The sequence below is a fragment of the Neolamprologus multifasciatus genome, chromosome 10 (genome assembly GCF_963576455.1).
Source record: "Neolamprologus multifasciatus chromosome 10, fNeoMul1.2, whole genome shotgun sequence".
In the NCBI taxonomy this organism is placed as follows: domain Eukaryota; kingdom Metazoa; phylum Chordata; class Actinopteri; order Cichliformes; family Cichlidae; genus Neolamprologus; species Neolamprologus multifasciatus.
In genome coordinates, this window is record NC_140448.1 from 18,841,826 (window position 1) to 18,865,453 (window position 23,628).

A 23,628-nucleotide genomic window follows, 5' to 3' on the forward strand; every position below is an offset into this window, starting at 1 on the left:
CTAGGCTAGTTGCAACATGGCAAATTGAACCTCCCCCACCCTCATTCAGATCTGGCGTTTGGAACTATTTTGGTTTTCATGTGATGTATGACCCTGAAGGTAAGCCTGTCATGGACAAAAGTAAAACAGTATGTTGGATGTGCCAGCAATGCTCAATTGGTGGGAACTAGTGTGTTAGCGCAGTTAGCTCGTTAATGTGTTGACGTCTTCCAGCCCCACTCATGAGGTGATCCGCGGTAGCTCGTTAACGGAGATTTGCCGTGTTGTGACGTTAATGTCATTTCAGATTTACGCTGACAGCACTAGTGGGAACACAACCAATATGACTGCACATTTACTCCGACATCATCCTAGTGCAAAGACAAGTGGAAGCAGAGAAAAACAACAAGCAGCATGCTACAAACTTTACCCGAGTCATTTAGACAGCCGTTAGCACACGATTCTCCTTATGGGGACCTGATATGTTTAATATGCTGCTGAGAATATAGCCCAGAAGAAGCGTATAGTATAGCTTTTATTTTGGAAAGAGACATTTCTCCATAATAAACTCTCTTTTCCAAAGATGAGTGATTCCTCAATCAGATACAGGGCTCGCAAAATCGCTAGCCCCACGGGGCTTTTTTCCAGTCGGGCTACCAAAATCTATCTCTGCCCTGCCCGTCGGCCTATCCTAGGAAGGAAAAATATATGTCAATGCTTTTGCATTCTTTTGGAAATGTAGCTGGGTAATTATGTCATTGGCATCGGCCACTGTCAATATGTGACATACTGAAATCGCGTTTGAATTTGCGCTTGTTTTTTGCTTTCACTTTGCAATCGCGTGAACTGTGTATAGAGAGCGACAGTACTGATTGGTGAGTGATGATAATTTGCGCACCAATTCCTCTGACATCGTCTTATCAATCGTTAGCTTACTATGCAAACATGACAAGTGAAATCTCCCGCAGCTTAAACATGTGAGAGGTTGATCGCGCAGAGAATCGCTGAGCGTTATGTTAGTGCGTGTGTAAAAGCAGCAGGATATATATTTTAGTTCTGCTGAGCCAAATAAGACAGGTCAGCGTGAAGAAGTGACAGCCAAAGAAAAGCTTACCACAAAACGGAAAGGTTATGACAAATCAGACTATAAGGAAAAAAGAAAGTGCAGCTTTATGGTTTCATGGACAAAAGAATTTCTGTGGCTGCAATATGACGAGCTAAATAACCAGGGCTGCACATAAGTGGTCCGCAGGTGCGCATTCGCTGTCAAAATAAAAACCCGCACAAGATAAGAAGTTGCAACGCGTGTTTGCGTACATAAGATTTTCAGGAGGACAGACATTTGTTTAGAACTCTTAAAGATGTCGAAGAAGCTCCTTTAAGCAGTTACTGTGATGTTCCTCCACCTCCAAAGAAATGTCAGAAGGAGTCCGAACCACAAAAGAAGCGCGTATTCTCTGAAAAGTGGTTGCAGGAGGTGAGCTGGCTTCAAACAAATGATGAACGCACAGAGATGTGGTGCAGAATGTGCCGTGAAAATTTAATAAATGACAAATTAATAAAAAGGCATGAACATTTTTTTTGTATCGAAAAAATATCGAACCGTGACACCAAAGTATCGAACCGAACCGAACCGTGAATTTTGTGTATCGTTGCACCCCTAATATATATATATATATATATATATATATATATATATATATATAACAGTTTTTCATGCTTTTATTTCTTGTGAGTTGACTTTTTTGTAATTTTTAAAATCCAATTTTGCTGTTTTGTAAAGAAAGTTAAAAAAAAAAATGTTAAAAAAAACTGTCTTAAGCCCGTTTAAATTTTTCTTCTGAAAACCACTCACGCAGAAGCAAAATGTGTTGTAAATGTAATAAGATTTATTAAGAATCTTTATTATTTCATCAGCATAATTCTTCATTAATATGTTTTTTTAATCCATTATTATCATGGTTATCTTAAACAGTGGACAGTTAGATCTAAAAGGCAGCCCAAAGTGTACAGGCGATATATAACTTAAAACTTTCTCCATAGGGAAAAGATGTTTTTTATATTCATATATAATATCAATGTAGCATGAGGTCCAAGATTCTGCCCACGTTATATAGTATTGTACATGGTCCCAGAAATAAAACATTAAAACAAAACTTCTAATCAAAAGAAACTAAACAGAATCTACATGCAAAACAAAACCAAAAAAAAGAAACAAGCATTTTTAAAATTTTGAAGATACATACACTCATTTGCCAAAACGTGCATACAATCACAAATTTACAAAACTTTCATACATACATACAAATATTACAAAAACTCAAATATTAGACATTATTAGGTTATCAAGAAAGGATCAACAGCTTTTTTTTGCCCCCCCCTCCCCTACATTTCATGTCTCAGTCCAACTCACAAATATGGAAACCTTAAATGTTAAAAAAAAAAAAAGGAGAATAAAGAAAAAGAAAAAAAACGAGTGTGACAGTAAATCTTTGTCTCTTCCATTCGCTCGATGTGTACGTGTTTTGCCAGAGCTGTCACAGTGTTCAGGAAAACTGAGTAGAGGCACACACGATAGCACCCAAACAGGCTCATACCATAAATCACCTCTGTGTAAAAAAATAACCTGCTAGCTACACGCTCACACACACATTCAATCATGCACAGGGCAAAGGGTAAACACCCCCCTCCTGAAAAAACCTAAACAAAAAACAGAGCCATGCTACAGGTACAATAGGATTAGCTATAGTACAGAATATAAAACATACTTAATACAGTCACATATACATACGTAACACACGGAAACCAGAAGAGGAGGTGAGGAGCAGAGCCACGCAAGACTGACGACATTATACCGAAGAGAAATCTGATGAAAAGGCTGGCGAGAAGGCTGTGAGAATGCGCTCACACACAAACACACTTTCAGATTTTTTAATTTAAATACATTTGATTTTTTTTTTTAACAAATTTTCTGGACTGGGGCTGAAGATTTGGTGTTCAGCGTTTGTCGGACATCTCTTCCAAATTTCTCTTGGAATGAAAAGCTGTATTTTTGGCCTTGCATCGCCCTCCAAAACAAGTAGATAAAGTCATAAAGTTCAATCTATGGAAGGTTGTTTCTGCCACTGGAAGAATGTAATTTTTTTTATTTCTTCAAAATGTCATCTTGCTGAGCGAAACTTCTGAGAAAGCTGAAATTTTGAAATACTAACCATTTAAAGTTATGTTCTCAGAAGTCTGAACGGCAACATTGTGTTTTTTGTTTTTATTTTAGTGGCATAAACAAGCTTCCATACGGTCATATAATTTTGTTTCGTTTTAAGTTTAAAAAAAAAGAAGAAAAAAAAGCATTTTCACAATTTTTAAAAGCCTCATCGGAAACGTATGTGCTGTGTGTGCCTGGGTAACGACAGCAGAGGGAGCTGTTGCGTTACACTAAAGAGGCTGGAAACCTGTTTTCCCCACAGTGTGCTGAGGGAACATCACTCATCAAAGGGACAAAAGGAAACCTGCCTGACTGTTTGAGAGCAGGTATGCAGACAATTTTCTGCGTACAGTCTCGTTCAGGCCTTTGGTTGGTTTCAAAATGTCTTAGCTAATAAGCAATCCTATTAAAACGCACAAACACGAGCTTCGGAGCAGTCCTAGGAGGTTTCCTGAGGGCTCATTAAGCCGCTTTAAGCCTCAATAACCACCAGTGTGTGCAGACTTGACGGGAGTTGATGCACTCAAATGACCTGTGGGTAACTGGGCAACTTCTCAGGTTTTGAATCTGGCAGTGAAAGATAGCCGAGAGCCTTTAACATCTTTCTTTTAAAAAAAACCCAGCCGAAGGCAAGCTTTTCACTGTGGGTGTAGGTAACCAGATCAAAGCTGACTGCACTGCACGCTCTTCCTACTTTTAACTATTTTTTTCAACAAATAGCTGGAAAATCCCAGTTGCCAGCTTCTATCCTCAGCTGCTTTTCTGACTCAGCTCCTGCTCGCTTCAAACTTACTGCCCTACTTTTATTTGTGGTTAACGTGACACAACTTCTCCACAGGGCCATCAATAACTGCCCCAATTCTCTGGAGCAAATCTGCTGTTTTGGAGTCGCCCTCCAAAATAAAAGCCTTCTGAGGTAGTGGATAAAAAGAAAATGAAAAAATTAACTCCACTGCAGAATTTGCCTTTAAAAAGATGTGCCGTCTCCTTTTTTTGTATTCTGAACTGCAGCGTGTCAGGTTTTTTTTTATTGCACTACCATCCTCAAATTCTTTTCCTTAAACTATTTGCAAGATGTTTAAAGAATGACTTCGTCTGCCACGTGTCGAACTTAGATCATGGCAAAAGCGAAAGGGGAAGAACAAAAAACTTTCCTGTCGTGTTCCTGGTAGAAAAAACTAAATAACTGCATCAGTACGTGACAATGTTTTAGCCCTAATTAACTATGTAATGTTATGTGATGTAATTAACTGATAAACGGCCCTGCGTGTGATTTATCTGGATGAGACCACTGAATCCAACTCCAGCTCCACCCTTTAAACACAGGAGTGACGTTACACGTCCCACACGAGCTCAAAGTCCTCTCTCTGTCTCGCTGTAATCATTTCCCCTAAATGACTGAATGACCAGTTAAGGTAAATCCTTGATGCCTGAGTGCAAACTGAGCTTATTGTGTTAGTGCCTCTGGCGGTAAAATAAAGAGAAAAGGAAGGAAGATAAAAAGGTATAACAGAGTTCCTGTGTTTGCGGAGGAGACAAACGTCACAGTCGCATTTTCACAAACAATGGCCCGACCTGCTGACTCAGCTTTAATGTAATTGTTCACAAACTAACAGAGCTGTGACTGAAATATCTCAGAAGATATTCATCACACAAAGTCCAGAAACAGTTGATGCTCAAATGTTCACGTGTCTGTCAGAGACTCTGCGACTGACAGGAGATGAAAACTCGTTCTCCTGTCTCACATCCATCGCTCCGTCCTGTCTGTTATTGTCTGTTTCAGGCCAGTTTGAGCGTGCTGACGGGAAAGGTTGGGACTGTAACCATGGTGACAGGGTTCAGGACAGTAGCCTGTCCAACCAGCTGTGGGTGGGGGGCCAGCACTGCTGTGGGTTTCCCTAGCGACGGGCTTCCCTGGCTCACCACAGTCGCGCTGTTCACCTGGGCGCCGTTAGTGTTAGTTTGAGGATTGGCCTGGACGTGAGGAAGGGTGTGGTGGGCGAAGGTGTGAGCGATGTGGCCCACCATCGTGGGCTGGGACACAGACATACCCTGGGGGTAGAGAGTCGGGAGGTGGGATGCCAAAGGAGAGCCCAGGTGGGCCACCGGATGGACGGTGATGTGTCCGATGGGCTGGGCAGTTATTGGCTGGTGAGTGGCGGTGGCAGGGGCAGCCGGAGCCGCTGTGATCGGCTGAGGGGTGGAAGAGTTGGGGCCAGGTGATGGGGCGATATGCGTTAGGTGTTTGTGATTGGCGGGAAGGGCATTATTGACAGCCTGGATGACTGAAGCATGGGACACAGTGGCGTGAGCGATGACGGTGGGCTGGACCTGCATGGCTGGGGGCTGGATAGGATGAGGAGGTGGCAGTGGGGGTTGACCCGGGGCTGGAGCAGGGGCAATGGCTTGAGGTGGAGGGGGACCCACGGGGGAGGCGCTGGTGAGAATAGGCAGTGTGGTGTGCTGGATCGCCAGGTGAGGGGTGATGAGCGGCTGAGCTTGTAAAATGGGAGGAGCCGGTTTGGGGAGGGGCGTGGGAGCAGGAGGGGCGGGAACGTCCTCGTCCATGTCCTGCTCATAATTATCTTCTCCTTCTGCAGATTAGAGCAGAAACAGTGATCATGATATGAATGTTTACGTAAAAGTGAAATTCAAACCACATTTAAAGACTGCTACATCAAAAAACAAACTTCTCTGATCACCCTTCTCTCCTGCGATTCAGTTTGGAAAAGAAACTGCTGCAGTCTGCTCCCTTACCTGAGGCCGTGGACGTGGAGGCCTGGTCGTCCTCTGGCTGGATGGTCTGTCTGAGGACTCTGTCGATTTCTATGGCGTCCATGTTCTGGCTGAGCTCGTTCTTCAGCTCGGCCAGTCGCTGCTGCGTTGCGATCTTCTCTCGAGCCAGACGCTCCATCTCGTGCTCGTACTCCTTCTCCTTGCGCTTCAGAGTCTTAAAGGATGACAAAGAGAACAGGTGTAGACTGTTATAAAAATATAATATGTGGTCATATCCGCATTTATGATACAAAAAAAGAAAAATGTCTTAACCAATTACCAACAACAGGTGAAGTAAGACCAGGAGCCTCATCCTGCAACCCAAAGAACCTAAAGGATGCACTGGATCAGATTTATCTGAGGTACACAGGGGGATGCTACATAGCATCAGGTGGGTGCTTTTAATGTTAAGGCTAACTGGCGAGTAGCGCAGTCTCAAGTGAGGCTATCTAAAAAATCATTTACATCACTATGACGACGAGTAATCCTATTGCCGAGTTTCTTTTTAAGAAAAACCTGTCCTTACTTCATTAGCTCTGACTGATGCTGCCTGGTTTTAAGCAGCTGTTTCAAGTTTGTGCCTTTGAGGGAAGCGTGGGGGGATTTGGCTCTGTGAAACAGTGGAAGTGTGTTAATATGAAACAGACGGGGGACTTTTAATCAACAGCTAACAGCAAAGAAAGGTCAGAGAAAAGGGAAACTCCCTCATTTTGCCTCTTTTAACTAATAACCCGTGTGGCTTTTTCAGAATAAACCCAATACTGTAAATAAACAGCATTACAACACAACTTTTCTTCTCCCTGTACTTCTAAACAAACATTATCCATGCTATCCCAGATTCATACACCAGCGGGAAGTCACGCCTGCAAATTCAAGCATGTCCACACTGCTTTAGTGGCATTTAGTCATTTACCTAAGCTCCTCCCATTTCTTAGATATCACGCTAGTTTTTTTTTTCCAGTGGAGTGAGGCCAGAGTGAGAGAAAACACCCTCCTGTCTATTATCAACCCCAAATCACTTTGGGGTTGATAATAGTTCCTAATTACTTCTACAGTTCTGTCACTGGATTACTGAAATCTGTTAATAATAAATGCATTAATTTCTAGAGCACCGCCATGCAGCAAGAGTGAGCTGAATGTGTTTGTGGAGGAAAATGAAATGATTATAAACATGGCAGGAAACACAAGAAGAACGGAAGCTTCATGGAAAGATTTAGGAAGAAAGAGCAGAGCTTTCCCAGCCCCGCCACACCATCGTCGTGACCCAGTTTCTGTGTAGGTCAGCTGACGCATGAACTCCAAACACTATGACAGGCTAAGGACATTAAGGCAGATTACTGGTGAGGAATGACGCATGGGAGGAGGTAGAGGGGAAGGTACGGGCGGGGAATGGGAGGAGAAAAGTAGAATAGTATGTTGTGTGCAGCTGATTAATTCTGGAAACTAAATATCTGGTTGAGATGTTGAATAGCCAGCATGAAAACTTGGAGGGGAAAAAAGGCTTGGCAGAAAATGGCTTCCTGTCCTAATGAGGGTGCAAATGATCCTCAGTGATGTATCAGACTGTCTCAGAGCACCACCTCTTCCAGTATAACTGCTGAACAAATCCAGGAGGTATTAGGTGCGTGCCACTTGCACTTTATTCTGGCACCCACCACGAGGGTTTTAACTTTGAAAACAGAAGGAAAATCACAAGGATTGTAAGACGAATCCAATCTTAAGGTGGGTTTTAAATTACAATACTACAGCTAATCAAATGGCTTGAAATAACAGACTTCTGCTAAGTAAGGTAAATGTATGCAGACCTGTCATGATTATGTGTGCATTCACCCCCCGAGGCCCATTTTGAGCCAGCATAGGCTTGTTTGTGGTGGTCTGATTGCTGGTAATTGTGCCGCTGTTATGGAGGACATTGCTGATAAATGTATATCACGGGTGTAATTGTGCTGTCTTTTTTGTTGTGGCTGTGTTTATCTGACAATTAGCGCAAACACGAAGCGAACCGTCGAAAGGATAATAAACAAAAGGGAACTGAGGTAAGGCTGGAAATCCAAGCGATGATCTTACTGCAGGAAAAGCTGTTTACTCTCTGCAGGCACGTGATGGCCTCACACACGAACCCACCTTCCCCACAGCCCTCCTTAAACAGTTCTCATGGTGCAGGTTAGCAGCACTCAAATCACTTAACAGCTCAACACCGCTCACACCAACGCCCTCCCCTCTTTGTACGTCCACGCACGCAGTTGTGTGAAGCCTGATCGTGCGAGCAGTTTTAGAGGTCATAAGTGACGAGGAGGCAGTGCTAGAAATTACAGCAAATCAGTTCCAGTGATTTATCAGCATAGGACCAGGTTACATTTACAAATCACATGTAACCACACAGTTAAACAACACTGGTGCTTTTGCACTAGAGGTTCTCTGTGTACGCAGTGTAAAATTATTATTAATGATGTTAACAGGAACGAGCTGGCATCAATCAAAACATTGATCTGGGCTTCAAAGCAGGCCTTTGGGAGGTACTGGTGAATTTCATTTGATGTTGAGGTAACGATTTATGAGTTTCCAGCTCCAATTTTGAATTGAAGTCAGTTCAGCGCAACCCTACCGAACCCAACTCAGCAATCCAAGATTGACTGTTAAAGAAAACATTAGCAAAACAGTAAAACTTATCTGTAACCAATGCTGTGGCTAAATAAACCATATGCAGAGCACTGACCAGTTTGTCTGTGAATGTGCTCCAGCGGTGCTTTTAAATGCAAAAACAAACAAACAAAAACCAAGCACCGTATCATGAGTGACGCAGTAATAAGATTCACTGCACTACAGAGAAAACCAAAACCTGTTTTTCCATGATTTTCAAACTACTACTGGAATGTGAAGTCAGCTACGACATCCGACTTCTAAGGTGAAGGCATAACTACACACATAGTACAGACTCGGTGCCTTAACAAACGTCATAGAAGTCTGTGGATTTCTGTGTTTTTAGCCATTTGAGAAGCAAAAGTGGATCGTCATCTTTTTATTGATATTTTAAACCCCACTAACCAAAACATAAATGGTGATTACACAGTGGAAACATTACATGACATAATGTTTTATATGCATGCAGTGTAACCAGGGATTACTGTAAATACTACATGTCATGCTGTAGAGCAGCAGTGAGACCAGTATAAATACTGCATACTCATTATCAGTGTACTTACAACAAACTTGGACGTGCTGAAGCTATCCCCTCCATAAATATGCTTCTTTGCTAAGCTACAAGTATGCATCTAGCTAATAAAGTTATTTGAAAAAGGTTACCAGCTCCAGCAGCTCAGAACAATTAGCTGACCATTGTCACATAGCAAGTACTCCACTGGAGAAACTACCTGCTATGTTTGATACCTTCTGTGGTAGCTAAAATGAACCAGGAGAAAGACTACTCAGGCTCAGTTTTGATCCAGAAAACTAAAGAAAAGTCCCTCCATGAATCATAACGCTGTTCCCATTTTAACCCGACTTTGTTAACATTTACATTTGGCCAGAAGGGCTTCGCTCGACTGTCTTTAGCTAACTTCGTCACTGCATTTACATTAGTTTTTCTTTTTTTATCTTCACGAGGAGTCTCTGTAGTTCTTTGGAGCCAGTTGTTTATTGACATTAGTCATTAGTGAACTCCTTTAGCTAAAATTAGTATCCAAAGAAACATAAAAGCATCTGATACATAAAAAAAACTCTGAGTAGAGCACATTTAAGGGCAGCTTTCTGTTCTAATAAAAATGCATGTTGTCGTCACAAATTTGAAGCTTGTTTTAACACAGATTTTGGATGGATCAGCATCTCTGGCTGTGCAGTGAGAAACGTTACAGAAGCCAACCAAAGCAGATGCACTTGCAAGCGGTCTTCCCCTGACCCAGCAGCATATCATCTATGTGCAATACGCATAGATGATTAAGAAATGTTGATTCAGATGTTGATTGAGAAGGAAATTGAATCGGCATGGAGTTCACCAACATGGAGCTCAAAAGATGCCGGGATGAGAAACAATCCATAGCTGTAGTGGACATTTTTAATGCGCCTGTCTTCTCCACTACATGCACTAAACTAAAAGACAAACAAAAGCACGAGTAACCCACTTTAATCAAATGCGTCTGTTTTAACAGTATTTTCGACACGTCTGCAAAGTGTTACTACACACATACAACATGTAACCATGGTCTGCGGAGCTCCACGTAGCATTAACGCACTCCAGTGCTGGAGATGTGACACTTAATTGACACAGCAGACTCTTTGAAACACAAGGACTTCCGAAGAACTGCAAGTGTGTCCATGAACATCATTTCAAGGTCTACTCGCATCAACCCAGACACCATTAGTCCTGCACTAAATCACCAAGGAAGCAGCTGCCACCCATAGCTGTTTCCTTGGCAACCCCATTTGTGAGGATTTGGCTGCTTGAGCAGCAGTTTGTAAAAAACATAAGGAGCCCTCTAATTGGGTGAAGCGCAGGGGCAATTACATATAAGGAGTGATGCGACTGGGTGTTTGCCAGTCGGGTGCTCTTGGATCCCTCCCAACCCCCCTCCTCCTCCTCTTTCTTCCACACTTCCATCCCACACTCCCCTCTCCTCCTCCTCCTCCCCACATCCACCACTCCCTCAAGACCCTTCCCCCCTTATTCTCCTGTGCTTCATCTATCGCTCTTTTATCCATCCTCATTTCAGAAAGTTCCCTGTAATAAAAAAAAAGGTGCAAATGACTCAGGTGAGATGAAATTTGCCCTGGAAGGTTTTTTCTTAATCATATGCATCTGTAATCTGATATGAGGACAAGGCAGCAGGACTATCGATGTCTTGAAAGCACCCATGAGTGCTCCATCATCCATAACTGCTGACAGAAAGACCAATATGACCAGAATTTGACTCGTTTAGTCTTGCATCCGGCACACTCCCTCATGCAGACAAACATGGAGGAACGGACTCACTACAGTGCCCTGGCCACCTGCCGCCTGTTGCCATAGTTACCAAGTGCTTTAAAGGCAAGAGACAGTGGGGTGACACAGGACGAGACGGACACAGATGTGGATAAGAAAAGGCTGGGACAAAGAAGAGCTGATATAAGTGGATGCGCCGCTCCATTAGCGTAAACACTGAACCCATCACTGCACATCTCCTTCTCTCTGCAATCTAGGGATGCAAAGCTACTGGAGTGGGTGAGCTGTGGTGACATCATCGGCCTTGCGCTAGCCATGTGCTCAGGTCTCACATGGCTCCGCGAGAAGGAGGGGGAAGAGGTTTACAGGTTCACATGGGGAGAGGTGAGAAGAGAAAAGGACGAATGTGCATTAAGGTCCTGATTATGATTGCTGTGCATGGAAACACCATCATCAATCATTTGAGAAACCTGGATGTGCTACCCAGAGTACTAAAACACCATCTCCAGTTTCTGTTTTTTGGCTCAGAACATTGAAGCTGAGATGAAATCACGACTTGCCTGCAGGCAGACGATCAGAAAATTGAAAACTGTTATGAGCGTGCACGCAGGGATATGAATAATCAGGCTTTTTGTGCTTCATGGAGAAAGAAAAAAGAAAAGGGAAGACTGGGTGTTTGTACGCATCTAAACGCAGTCATTCACCTACAATAAAGCCAGCAAATATTATAAATCAGATGAGAGTATGCCACAATGAAAGCATCAAAGGAAAACAGAAGAAAAGTGAAGCAATTCATCAGCCTCAACATAGTGTGATAAAGGAAAAGCATCCCTCTAAGATATTACCCAACCAGCTCCGCAGTACAGTGTGGGCTGGGGAAAATACTGCAAGCAACGCTGACATACACTAGCCGTGTGTCTGTTAAGCTAATGATTACTCTGCTTCTCCACAAAACTTCAAATGTCTTGCTGTGTCTGACAAATAGCCCCAAATCCTACAATATCTCATTTATAATCCTGCAAAACGGATAAAAATCAGCCGATACTTAATGTTTTTCTGTTTGTGCACACCCCCTCGAATATACTGATATGGCTGAATGATTTTAAAATCACTGAATGTTACACGATCACCTAGAGGGATGGTCTTTAAAATAGTTCTGCAATTAAAATAATAAAAAAAACAACAACAAAGTTTATGCAACTTCTTCTTCCCATCAGTATAACTACTGCCAGAATATCGAGACAAGTTAAACTGGAGGTGAAAGGTTGCAAACTGTGTGTGCAGTGAGGTTAAACACTGCTGTACAAACAGGGCACACATGAAAGGTTAGACTACAGACATACTGACTCACCTTTCACCCATACTAACAACACACTTTTCACTGTATATTACCTCTAAAGCAAGAAACGTGTATCTAATATGTGCTGTTTGTGTTTCCTCAACCGCAGCTTGGCTCTGCCTAACAACCATCATCATCTTAAAGATGGCCTGAAATCCCTCCGCGCTCTGCTCCCTGGAGAGCAGCCCATGAACTTGCAGTCATCAAGTTTTGAATAAATTCCCTCATCTCACGCCCTAATTTAGCTCCTTCCACTGACTTTCCGCTGCGTATTTCATTGGACTCAAAATCTTAAAGCTTACACTGCAATAAAGTAACCCCCTACATAGACAGTAGTGCCAGCCTGACATCTATTTCTGCTAAAAAAAAAAAAAAAAGTACAGAAGTCCTCATTCATCTACTTTTGCAGACTGAAAACTTCCCTCTTGGGGCTATACAGTCGTCCCTCCACCCAAGTACCATCAGCCCCCTGCCTCGATGTGCAATGTTAGATCTTCTAACAAAAAAAAGTTGCCATTTTATCCTTTCATGTTATGTAGTTCCCACAAGATTTGCTGTGATGTGATGCAAGTCCAGGTGTGCTGTGGGACTTTGTGACAGCCATACATTATTACTGCAATATACACGAAAAGTTAAGAGTGAAATGTTGAGAGGTTGTACCAGTAGTTTTTAGTTTAAAGCATAAAAATAAGTTCATTCAGTTGCTGAATGAAGGGAATTAGAAGAAGACACACCAAAGGCCCTGACTGAGAGGAGGAGAGTAATAAGAGTGATGTTCTTGTGTAACTAACAAACAGTGCAAATTAGCCACTGCAAATGAGAAAAAACTAACTGTCAGTGAACAGTCTGGAGACAGCAACCCGTGTTACTTCAGCTGAACTGGAAAAGGCAAAACCCTGAGCCCAACAACGCCATCTGTCAGAGAAAGTGCTGGGTGTTAACACTAGGGATGCCACGATTTTTCGACTAGTCACAATTTTGTCGACTATCCAAATCGACAACGACTGATTTAATAGTCGACGCGTCCACCGCCGTCTTTCGCTACTCAGGTTAAATATATATAAGTCACTTAGATAACTTCAAAATGTTATTGTTTGGCCTTTTTTAGTATTTTATTTGTTCCTGAGTAAATCGGTTTGGCTGAGATTAAAGTTATTGTTTTTACACAGCTGAATAAACGTCAAGCAGACAACTGATTATCAGAAGTGTGAGATGCTGGAGAATATACTCCGGTGTCCCGTTATATTTTAGATAGCAAGGAGTTTATGAAACAATCTGCAAATTTCATTAAAATTTAATAAACTATCATCTTGTCTTTATTTTTAGTTAGCACATACCTTAAACACTTAAAGCTGTAAGCTAATGACAGTTATATAAGAGCAGATGCATGCTGGTGCAATAAGCTGTACGTTTTACGTCCAATGGATGCATGATCTGATTAGTCGACTAATCGCAAAAATAATCGGTGACTAGTCGACTATCAAAATAATCGTTTGTGGCAGCCCTAGTTAACACTGTGCCAAACCAGGCTAAAAAGACACTTGTAGCTCTTTTCCATTAGTACCTACTTGGGTCAGCTTGGCACAGCTCTACTCGGTTTTTAGGCTTGTGTCCTTTAGCTGGTACCAGATAGGTTTAGTCCCTACTCGGTTGAGGATCCAAGCAATCTGAGGTAATCTGAAAATATGACATTAACAGACTGCACGTCACTGACTGGCTGGACAGTGGCATCACTCGATGAGTGACAAGAGCGTCTCCGCTCAAAACCCCATTTTTTTAAAACCTCGGAGCGACAGAAATGGCTACAGAAAAAAACAACAGCGTGGCCACTGGGTTTGACAAAAAGCCACACACTGAGCAGCAGTTATATCATCCCCTCGATGTCCTCCTTTGTTGTGGTGTTCCTGTGGCATACAAATGACAGCACGGGACTTTCGGCCATGTTGCTATAACGACCCCACGCACATTAGGTGGTACTCAGTTGTAATGGAAACCGACTGAAACAGTCGAGTCGAGTCAAGCTGTGTTGAGGCAAGCTGAGGAGGTACTAGTGGAAAAGGGCTAATGAGAGAAACTTGGCCTACAGTAGAAGAGTGCTTGAGCTGAACCCAAGTGTCTGCAAAGGTGATTGAGGCAAGAAATATGTTAATAAAGTTGTAACACTGTTACATAAAAAACTGCAGGCATCAATCGAGGTCCAGTTGCCACAAATGAGCTTTAGATGAAGTCCCTTCATCTGACAAGACAATCTAAAGAAGACATCCATGGATAAAGGTGTGCCTTGAACTTTTAGTTTCCCCTCTGATGTGACTTGGAACAAAAACTTTGAAAACCACCAATTTAGTTCAGCCTGTTTCTTTTCTATCCCTACATGACTACAGGGCAGTGTTGGAGCAACTGGTTACCACTGTATAGACCAAGGTCTTGGAAACAAAGAAGCCTCCGAGTATTACATTATACTGACTGATTCACAAGCATGTAGCAGACACTGTATCACCGTCACAAGATACTAACCACACCAATAACACTGGACCTATGACCTATGAGGTCCCCAGAGCTCAACCAGTTAATTCAAGTCCTGACAAAGTAACATGAAGAGCTTGCTGGGGAAAGCTGAAACTGTCCTTACCTGTATGTAACGCAAAGCGCTGCGGAGAACACTGAGGTTGGACGTTTTCTTCTCATCAATGTTCGGAACATTTTTCTTCAGTGTCTCAAAACACTCCTTCAGGTGCGCTCGCCTGAAGAGGCAGAAATGTAAGAGTCGAACTTCATATGGTAGTCTTTGCTCAACTGTGAATATTCACCATTTTTAAGAAGGTCGATTCTTTGCGTGGGATTTTTACCAACAAATTTCAAACCTCCAATTTTGCATTCTTGATGAAGGATTTCATGGATTTATATTAGTTCAGGAACTGCCGTGACCTTTGCCCTCGTTAAATGCTTTCATGAAAAACACCCAGAAAATGTGTGTATGTGGAAGGCAAGTTTTCCTCAATTTCTTTCAACATGAGAGGGGTTACCATCATTTTGACTAACCTGTTCTTCTCCAGTTTATTGTGCACCTCTCTGGTCCCCGCCCTGGAAAAGCAAAATAAATAATCAACCATAAGCCGATCACTCTTTATACCTTATTTAACACACACACAGACAGACACACAAACAAACTCACCCTCCTGGTCTCCTCTTCCCTTCCATTCCCTTCATTTCCTCCATGGTCACCCCATTAGGCTGTGGCTGAGGTGTGGGTGAGGCCTGATGAGGAACCAGTGCGTGTTGGGAGCCATTAGTGCTGATGGGGGCCGGGTACTTGATCTGAACCTGAAGCTGTGATGCTCCAGGCTTTACATCTATCAGCTGCTCACTGGGTTCCACTTTGATCTGAGGGGAGCACAACAGTTGACGAGTCGCCGGCTGAGGTGGAGGGGAGGAAGAGTTCTTGACTGGCGGGGAGCTGTTGAGCGTCGCTGCTGCAGCAGCAATTGGCGTTTTGAGTGGAAGGGGCGGGACTGAAGGCGTCGCGGTGACAACCGGCACCATTGGGATGACGGCAATGGGGAGTTGACGAGTAGGTAGAGACGGGGGCGGTGGGACAGGAAGGTGATGCGGCTGTTGACGGTGAGTTTCATCACCCCAGGTGACATGGTTGGCTCCTACTGGCTGAGATGGTGAAGCCACAAGTTCCACATGCTTTGACTCCGCATCCCTTCTGATGAGCTCGTTGTCTTCAAGTTGCTCTTCTTCTAAAGGAGGAAAAGAAGTAAGTTAAAGTCAAATAAGGAATAACATCAAACAAGTAAGAAGAACAAGGATGGATGACTATCACTATTGGCTGATAACAGTCTTGTTGACTGTCGTCTACAATTACTGATGTCAGCAACTGAAATGCATCTGTTCTCTGTTCAAAGACAGTGATAAAGAGCTGAAAAGACCTTTAGTTACTTGATATAATAAAGATTCTCTGGCACAAAAGAAGAGTAAATAACTATAAAAATAAAACAATCAAACAGAATAAAATGCAGCCATCAGTGCCGACTATGAGCCAAGCTTTTATAACATCAGCCCAGGATTTCAGAATCAGCGTGACAACAGTAGTATGTAAGGAGACAAGCAGGAATGTGATGTATATGATAATCTGGCAAGACTGGCCTTTCAGTAGTTAAAACTAGTTTTCACACAGTATTTCTGCACATTTTACTCATTAACAGGCTGCGTCATTGTCCAAATGTAGCACACAACACAAAGTAGTCCACATCAGATTGGTTCTCACTACTGGAAATACTTCGTTTGGTTTAGGCGAGGGTGCTGTCTGAATAGAGCATGCGGGAGGCAGGACACACTACGCCCACTCACTCACTGTGGATTGCAACACAATCAGACGTCACACTGACTGTGTAGCAAGGATCTGGCAGGACAAAATCTGTTTAACGTTCACCTATGTCAGACATTTATCATATCTGAAACGCGCTAGGAGACCAGGACCTCTGTGGGGTGGGAGGGGTATGCTCCTTATCACTACTGGTTCACATACAATTAAGATGTTGAGTCTGGGGTGTCTGACAGAAAAGGAGGTATTGCATTGTCCTCTCATTTCCGGCCATTTGAAAAAAGAAATGTATTGAATGCCTGAGTAAATTAACCCCCTGTTACATTTTTATTACAGCCCTGGTGAGTTTCCTTTGATGAAAAGCCAATTTTATTCCCAAAATCTAGAAAAAAAAGTGATCTGTGTTAAATGCAGAAAGCACTCTTCATAAATTCTGATTTCATCAACCAACATATGACCTATGTTCCCTACAGGACCTCTTAGCAGCTTCACTGCTACGCTACCGAATCTGTCATGATGGATTTCACTTTGTCTGTATCATGCACACCAACACTTCCTGCACACAAACACGTACAAAGAATGATGTCATCAGAGAATGAGACAGTGAGGAGGGGCAAATAACCACATTAACTGTCTCTGAATCTATTGCCTGACTGGAGAGAACACCCCTCAGTCTGCCCTGTGATTGGACCGGTCCAGCACTGAGAGAGCCTCTCGCCCTGGGCTGCGTCAGGGCGTCTGACCAAGAGTTGAGGACTGTTGTGAAGGAGCCATTCGGCTGGGATAACTAGAGCTGGCAGCGTGACAACATACAAATGAAGCACTGTTGTGCTGAAAACAAAGGCAAAGACATCATTATGCAGAGGCAAAGAAACACACACACATACACACAGTGAGTGATGATATGAGTGAGTAGTTACTGCACACTGTAGCAGGCAGACTAGAAAGTAATGTGGAAAGCCCTCAGTCACCATGGAAACAGCAACATTAGAAGATCCCAGGGATTCCTCAAACCTGCACAACGCCAACACACATCCCAACGCCAACACACATCCCAGCCACCTCCAACAAAACAGAAACAGCACATGCCAAGATGCCTAGCTGTGCGTTAAGTAACACTTTCGTTTCCTCTCTGCGTGAGAATAAAAACTCCTGATGACGCAACCCGGGCAAAAGGACTGCGTAGTCAGTGATACGATCACGACCACAGACATATTTCTAATCACTTCTGGAAGAATATATTCCTTTGAACAATAGGATTTGATAACAACAATGTTGAGAGAGCTCCCACAGAGTTATAATCAAGTTATCTATATACTGAGAAATCATCCTCCGACTCCTGAACAGCACAGGCTGTCCTTCCTTTGAAGCAAAAATCACTAAATCAACTGCTGATTAGTCAATGTTAAAAAATTAAACTGTAACAAATATTTTGAACGTAAAAATATTAAAACATATTGCATAGTGGTGTCACATGTGAACACAGAAAAATTTGTATTTAAATGTTTGTTTATTTGCATCTTTAGTCACTTTACTCATTATATATATTAATAGCTTATTTATTTTGTGCATCTTATTGAGCTTTATTTCAGCTAATTTGTTAGAATTCTGGATAAAATAACAGGGATCTCCTAACTTATGGACTTAATAAAGTACCTACTACACATCGATTTTAATTCAGTGGAAGCTCATTTAGGCTCTATCCCTTCAACATATCACATAGAAATTAACATGCATAGTTGCAGTTTGAACATTTTCAAGTTTTTAGACAGCTTCTGAAATAAAAAAGCCAAATTTTGCATTAAAAAATTATATATCAATAATACAATAATTAAAACTAAAAACTGAAGTGACAAAATGTTTTTCAGTACAGTGTACTCTATATAACATAGAGATGGTGTTTATCATCATGATTGCTTTCACACAGCTGCTATGTGATGACAAAGACTGAAAGTGAAAGAGTTTTTTTTTAAGTTAAGATAAGTCACACTGTAACTCAGAAAATGGAAATCCCTCTGTTACAGGCATAATAATACTAATACAAAACAGTTTAAAAAGCACTTAATTATATTATTCATTGTTATTATTATATTATTAATAATAATAATAGTATTATTATTACGTAAATTATTAAAATTTACGTCGCACGCAAACGTAAATTACATAACTTCTGCATTGAGGCTGGGCCGAGGAGAAGGGCGGTGAGCTGCCCTACTTACCCCCCTTTTCTCTCTCTTTGACCCGCCACTGTCAGCAGACTGAATGGGAAGGGCGGGGACGAGGAGGGTGTGTGTGCATGCGCGTAAGTTTGTAATATTGGGGGGGATAGGAGGGGGTGTGCACGTGGTAACTGTGGGCGGGCCCTAGCACGCGGTAGGGTGAAGCACGCCGAGAGGGGGAAGGGGAGCGGGGGGCTGGTTTGCCTGACACGTCATCTGATGGGAGAAACACAAAAAGGCAGCCTCCCCCACCCCCTACACCCCCAACCCCCTTCATCCAGTTCAGTGAGTGATCTTTACGTCGATTGACAACTAATCGGAGGAGCACGAGCCAATATGCATAAGTTTGAGCACTGATATACAAATGAGGGCCGGGGTTAGCGCGAGGGCCCGCCCAAGTGAGTGTCATAAGATAGCTGAGCAATGTCAGGGTATTATGTAAAGAGCAGCCTCAGCTCGCCACCGCCCTGCCGGCGCTCGACGGACAAAACCTGGGGCAAACTGATCCAGGGGAAATTTTTCATTGGAAAAATATTAAAAAAGAAAATTATAATAAACCATTTCACTGCCGATTTTACAGATTTCCAAAAGCGCATGGGGGTATTACACAGTTACAGCGCGTGTATGAGCTGAACACACACATTAAGGACTTCTATGACAATCACACAATTTATAAATGGACCACGGTTAGTCACACAAAGTCTCCTGTCCCTGCCTCTCACCCACACACACGCGCGCTCGCGCGCGTACGGTGAGTCACTGGAGTGGTGAAACTATGACTGACACACACACTCCCGAGAGCGCGCAAAGTTGTTCGAAAAATCAACTTTAGTCGTTTCCGCATTAATGCGGGGGAGGCTGTGCAATAAGTAAGCACCTGGGGTTTGGTGGTAGTTTTCTGTGAATCCTTCTTATTTATTTTATTTGTATTTTTTTTGACAGGAACCCAAACAAACGCCTCATAGGCGGATCGATTACAAATACAACCCGCTGGTAGTAACGGGTGTCGGTTCCTCAAAAGGGAGTATGGTATTAAACACACACACTGTACACTGCCCTGCACGTTGAGCACGAACCCCCTGGTCTGCTGTTCAACTCACCACGTGTGGTCTGTTGTTGCTGCTGGGCTTGCCATTCCAGATATCTGGCCGCCTCCAGAAGTGTATCGATGCTCATTGCGCGTAAAACCTCACGGCAGGAGACCCGGTAGCCCGGGACGGAAGGAGGAAAAAGACCGAGGGAGGGGGGAGGGAGGTAAGTAGCGTCCCAGTAGTAAGCGTCGTATGCACGGTTCACACCAGCCCTCCCAAACCTTTCGTCCCTTGGGTTTCTCCTGAAAGCACACGGGCGATTTTTAATCCGGCCGAACGGAAAGTAGATCCTCGCATACGTAAAAAATAGGATGGCAACAAGATGGCGATGCGAGCACGGGAATACACACAACAAGGCGAGTCGTGTTCTCGTTAGGGCCCGCCCCTCCCGGATTACTGCCCCGCCCTGTTACTATGGCCACCCACAAAATCCGGCGACCGAACCACTCCCCATTCCTCCGCTCTCTAACTTACCAGCTTGTTAGCACCTTCCATTGTTCATTTATTAACATTCCTAATGGCATGAAGATGAATTACAAGCTCCGCGAACAAAGAGGCTCCTCGTGTAGTGGCGTTGTCCCCGCAGGATTCGAGAAAAGAAACCCCCGTAGCCGTAAACGTCCCTCCATGTTTTTCTTTCCGCCGCTGGCCCGCAGCGCATGAAGCCCGATCAGGCGCCAGCCAGCCAATCAGCACTCAGAACAACAAGGCATGGTGCTGGTCCACATGGGCACCCGCCCGGCCCGAGCGCAGCTCATTTGCATGGCGAGAACGTGACTGGCCACCCTTTCGTCTCCGGATCAGAGCTGTCAGTCAAATCACCAGGGGGCGGGACTTATCCGAGGAGAAGCAGCTGACCACAATGCACTGTGATGTAAAAAATGTTACTTAATTATTATTTAAAAAAACATACAAGTAGTTGCAATTATTTGCCCATAAAACCTCTTTTACAGTAAATTACATTCCCTTTCTGCCATTTACCTCACTTTTTTTAAAAGTCTCATCCGCGCTGTTTCTGTGCCACACACTGGAATAAAGAAAGGGGATGTTCCCTCTCTGTAGCTACATGCTCCTGCCCTTTGGTATGATAGATTTATGTCCATGTCTTTTGTTCTATAATGTATGCTTTAAGGTTCATGCAGTGTTTCTCTCAGGGGACCGATTAATAGTGTCATAGTGCTTGAAATATATTACAGTTACAGCGATATTTATGGATGTATGCTGTGTATGGATGCACATATGTAGAGTATGTGGCTGCATGGTAACTATCTTTGATTGGACACTGCTCAGTCATATATATTCTCCACCGCACCGAGGTCTGAGAGTATCAGCCAATCTGAAGAGCAGCTCAGAAATACATTTAGAGCTCACATTGCCACGCAATGTGCCCTTCCTGTACATACAAACCTACTGACATCATTACGATCCACACGGTTAAGAGTCAGGTTTGTGTGGGAAAACCACAATAACAACTAGCCAGCGTAAAGTGACTGTGTGTGTGCGTGCGAGGGAATGGGAGTCATTTAGCAACAGGCTGAGACACTATGACAGCATGCATGGACGAGAGAAAATGAATCAGGCAGAAAAAAAAGGAGGGGGCTGGGGGTGAGAGTGAGACAAGAGGCCGCAGCACATGAGCTGCATGGTGAAAAAACTATAGGAGTGTTTGCATATAGAGGGGTGGGAGGAAAGGAGGAGGAAGAAGAGGAGGGGTGACTTGAAGCGATGGTGGGGAAGGCGGGAGGGATGCGAGGAAGGCACAGGCTGACCCAGTTAGAAGTGTTGCATCATTCCTGGATCTACAGACTGGAGACCAAAAGGAAGCAACATAGGGGAAGAAAAATTACTCCTATGATAGAAATTTAAACTTCTATCTGGCAAGCATCTTAGAAAATTACATTATGTCGTCAGTTAATGCTGATCACCTGAAACGTTAAGTTTAATCTGAAACTTTCTTTATACCTTTTTGTTGTTGTTGTCATTGTGAAGACAAAAACAACCTTTAAAAGTTATTCTATTTCCGTTTTCCATTACATTTATGTGTCCCCTGCTTACTTGCTGCTGCAAAGTGCTGGGAGGCAGCAGTTTTCGCCTCCTCATGTATGCTACCACCAGAGGGCGCCACATCCTGTAACATATCCATTTCTGAAGCTTTCCCGAACGCTCTCACCGGGTATTGCAGGGATTATAACACCGGTCACGTAAACTAAAATGGGATTCATCTAAGCTACACTGAGCTGACACAGAAACCTATAAATTACACGATCCGACAGCCGCATGTGCAAGTGGAAAGTGCGGAGATCTTCAAATGCAGACAAATGCATGAAACAGTTTACTTCTCCGTGGTTGAATCAATACTGCAGCATCTGACGTGTCTGTGTTGTACACTGACCTTGAAACCTCTCCGCACTTTCTTATCATGCCAGCTTATTTAAATCGATGCTGGCTCACAGCTCCCTGTAGCTCACTGTCTCTCTCTGTGCCATGAATCCATATCAACAGTCTCGTTACAGAACTATGTAGAAATGGGTGACCTAGAAGCAATATAAATGAGAAAGTGAGCCTTCTCCCCCGTCTCCCTTCTTCTAACCATCTCATGAAGTATTCAGCTTGCACGAGGGAGAAAGCGTGCAAAAGCCATATATGAGAGAGAAGTGGTGGGGCGGATGTAGGCCAGTGTTTCTACTCCAGTGCCTCTTTTGAGAAACGCCGGTTTCAGACTGAGACAGGTTTCATTATTCTTTCATTAAATCCCACGAAGACACAATCACTGCATGAACTCGTGCAGTGATCAATCCCCATTTTGGCATTTGCACCTACCCTTTGCAGTCCTGTATAGCTAGCAGTATTTGAGTACCCTCACAGGTCTGCAGGACAGAGCAAGGTGTGGTGGTTTGCTCTTGCCATCCACGCAACTGTTGCTAGGATACCAGGAGGCGCAGAGGAAGAGTAATTGCTGTGTGGGTGAGTGAGCAGGTGTGTGTGAGAGAGCACAGAAGTAGGCTGAGGTGCCGTACATAATTGATTTAAAAAAAAAAAAAAAAAAAAAAAAAAAGGCCCTGAACTCTTCAGTGTAAGGAACTGGACTTTAAACTCCTTTACACACACAGCACCCAAACATCTCGTTTTTAAATCACATCTTGTGTCTCTCATCTTATCTTTCACTAAAGAAAATATTCGAAATTGATCTATTCCTTCTATTTGCATCAGCAACAGTGACTATATGACCTCCTCACTGGATGGAAGTCGCCCTGAAGAGGCTGCACTGCAGCGCCAGACTAACATCAGTGCTCCTGAGCCTGATAGTTATACATAAATAATACTGGCTGTCTACAGCTGCAGTTTTTCCTCGACTGACCCATTTCTTTCTTAAGATTTTAGTCTGGCGACCTAAAGTTAGCAGACAGGCTTTAAAATCTAAGCTTGCCGATTTACAAGCACCAACTGCTCTCCAAGAGCCAAAATACTTTTCGGATTAAACAACGCGCATGTTACAAATAAAACCAATAGCACAAACAAGTCTCTACACAATTGGTTCTTTGTGTTAAATCAATTAAAATCCTATCAAGAAAGCACTTAAACGCCTCTTCGGCACACAGACTACAAAGCTCTTACTTTGACATGCTTTTTTTGACTATTAAAAGCAACAAGTGCAGCAGTTGCAGCATCCAATCAGTTGCCTTTAATATCAAATGGACTGAACAATGTGCTGAAGCATCCAAACTTGCTCCTTGAGTTCTTGTTCCTCCTCCTCAAAGAAAGCACACACACGGGCAAG

The 23,628-nt window shown here is 43.2% G+C and overlaps 1 protein-coding gene across 2 annotated transcripts; it reads right to left on the bottom strand.

The window, feature by feature from the left end:
* Nucleotides 1–1,848: 1,848 nt before the first annotated feature.
* mntb (MAX network transcriptional repressor b) lies at nt 1,849–23,509 on the bottom strand. 2 transcript variants are annotated; one of them, XM_085174507.1, is made up of 7 exons: nt 22,671–23,509; nt 22,243–22,384; nt 15,386–15,956; nt 15,253–15,294; nt 14,843–14,954; nt 5,942–6,134; nt 1,849–5,778 (listed from the first exon to the last, which is right to left on the bottom strand). In XM_085174507.1, the coding sequence occupies exons 3-7, from the start codon at nt 15,751–15,753 to the stop codon at nt 4,964–4,966; spliced, it is 1,530 nt and encodes a 509-aa protein (XP_085030633.1). In that variant the 5' UTR covers nt 15,754–15,956; nt 22,243–22,384; nt 22,671–23,509; the 3' UTR covers nt 1,849–4,963. The 2 variants fall into 2 exon arrangements, with proteins under 2 accessions (XP_085030633.1, XP_085030632.1); XM_085174506.1 differs by lacking the exons at nt 22,243–22,384; nt 22,671–23,509 and adding an exon at nt 19,860–20,068.
* Nucleotides 23,510–23,628: the final 119 nt, after the last annotated feature.

What these genes read in the sequence shown, in the direction of transcription:
- mntb (XM_085174506.1), bottom strand. Translation starts at nt 19,935, where the DNA reads ATGAGCATCGATACACTTCTGGAGGCGGCCAGATATCTGGAATGGCAA. An exon ending in GGGAAGAGGAGACCAGGAGG is followed by an intron (nt 15,295 to 15,385) that starts GTGAGTTTGTTT and finishes TTGCTTTTCCAG; the next exon opens with GGCGGGGACCAGAGAGGTGC. An exon ending in CTCCACGTCCACGGCCTCAG is followed by an intron (nt 5,779 to 5,941) that starts GTAAGGGAGCAG and finishes TCTAATCTGCAG; the next exon opens with AAGGAGAAGATAATTATGAG.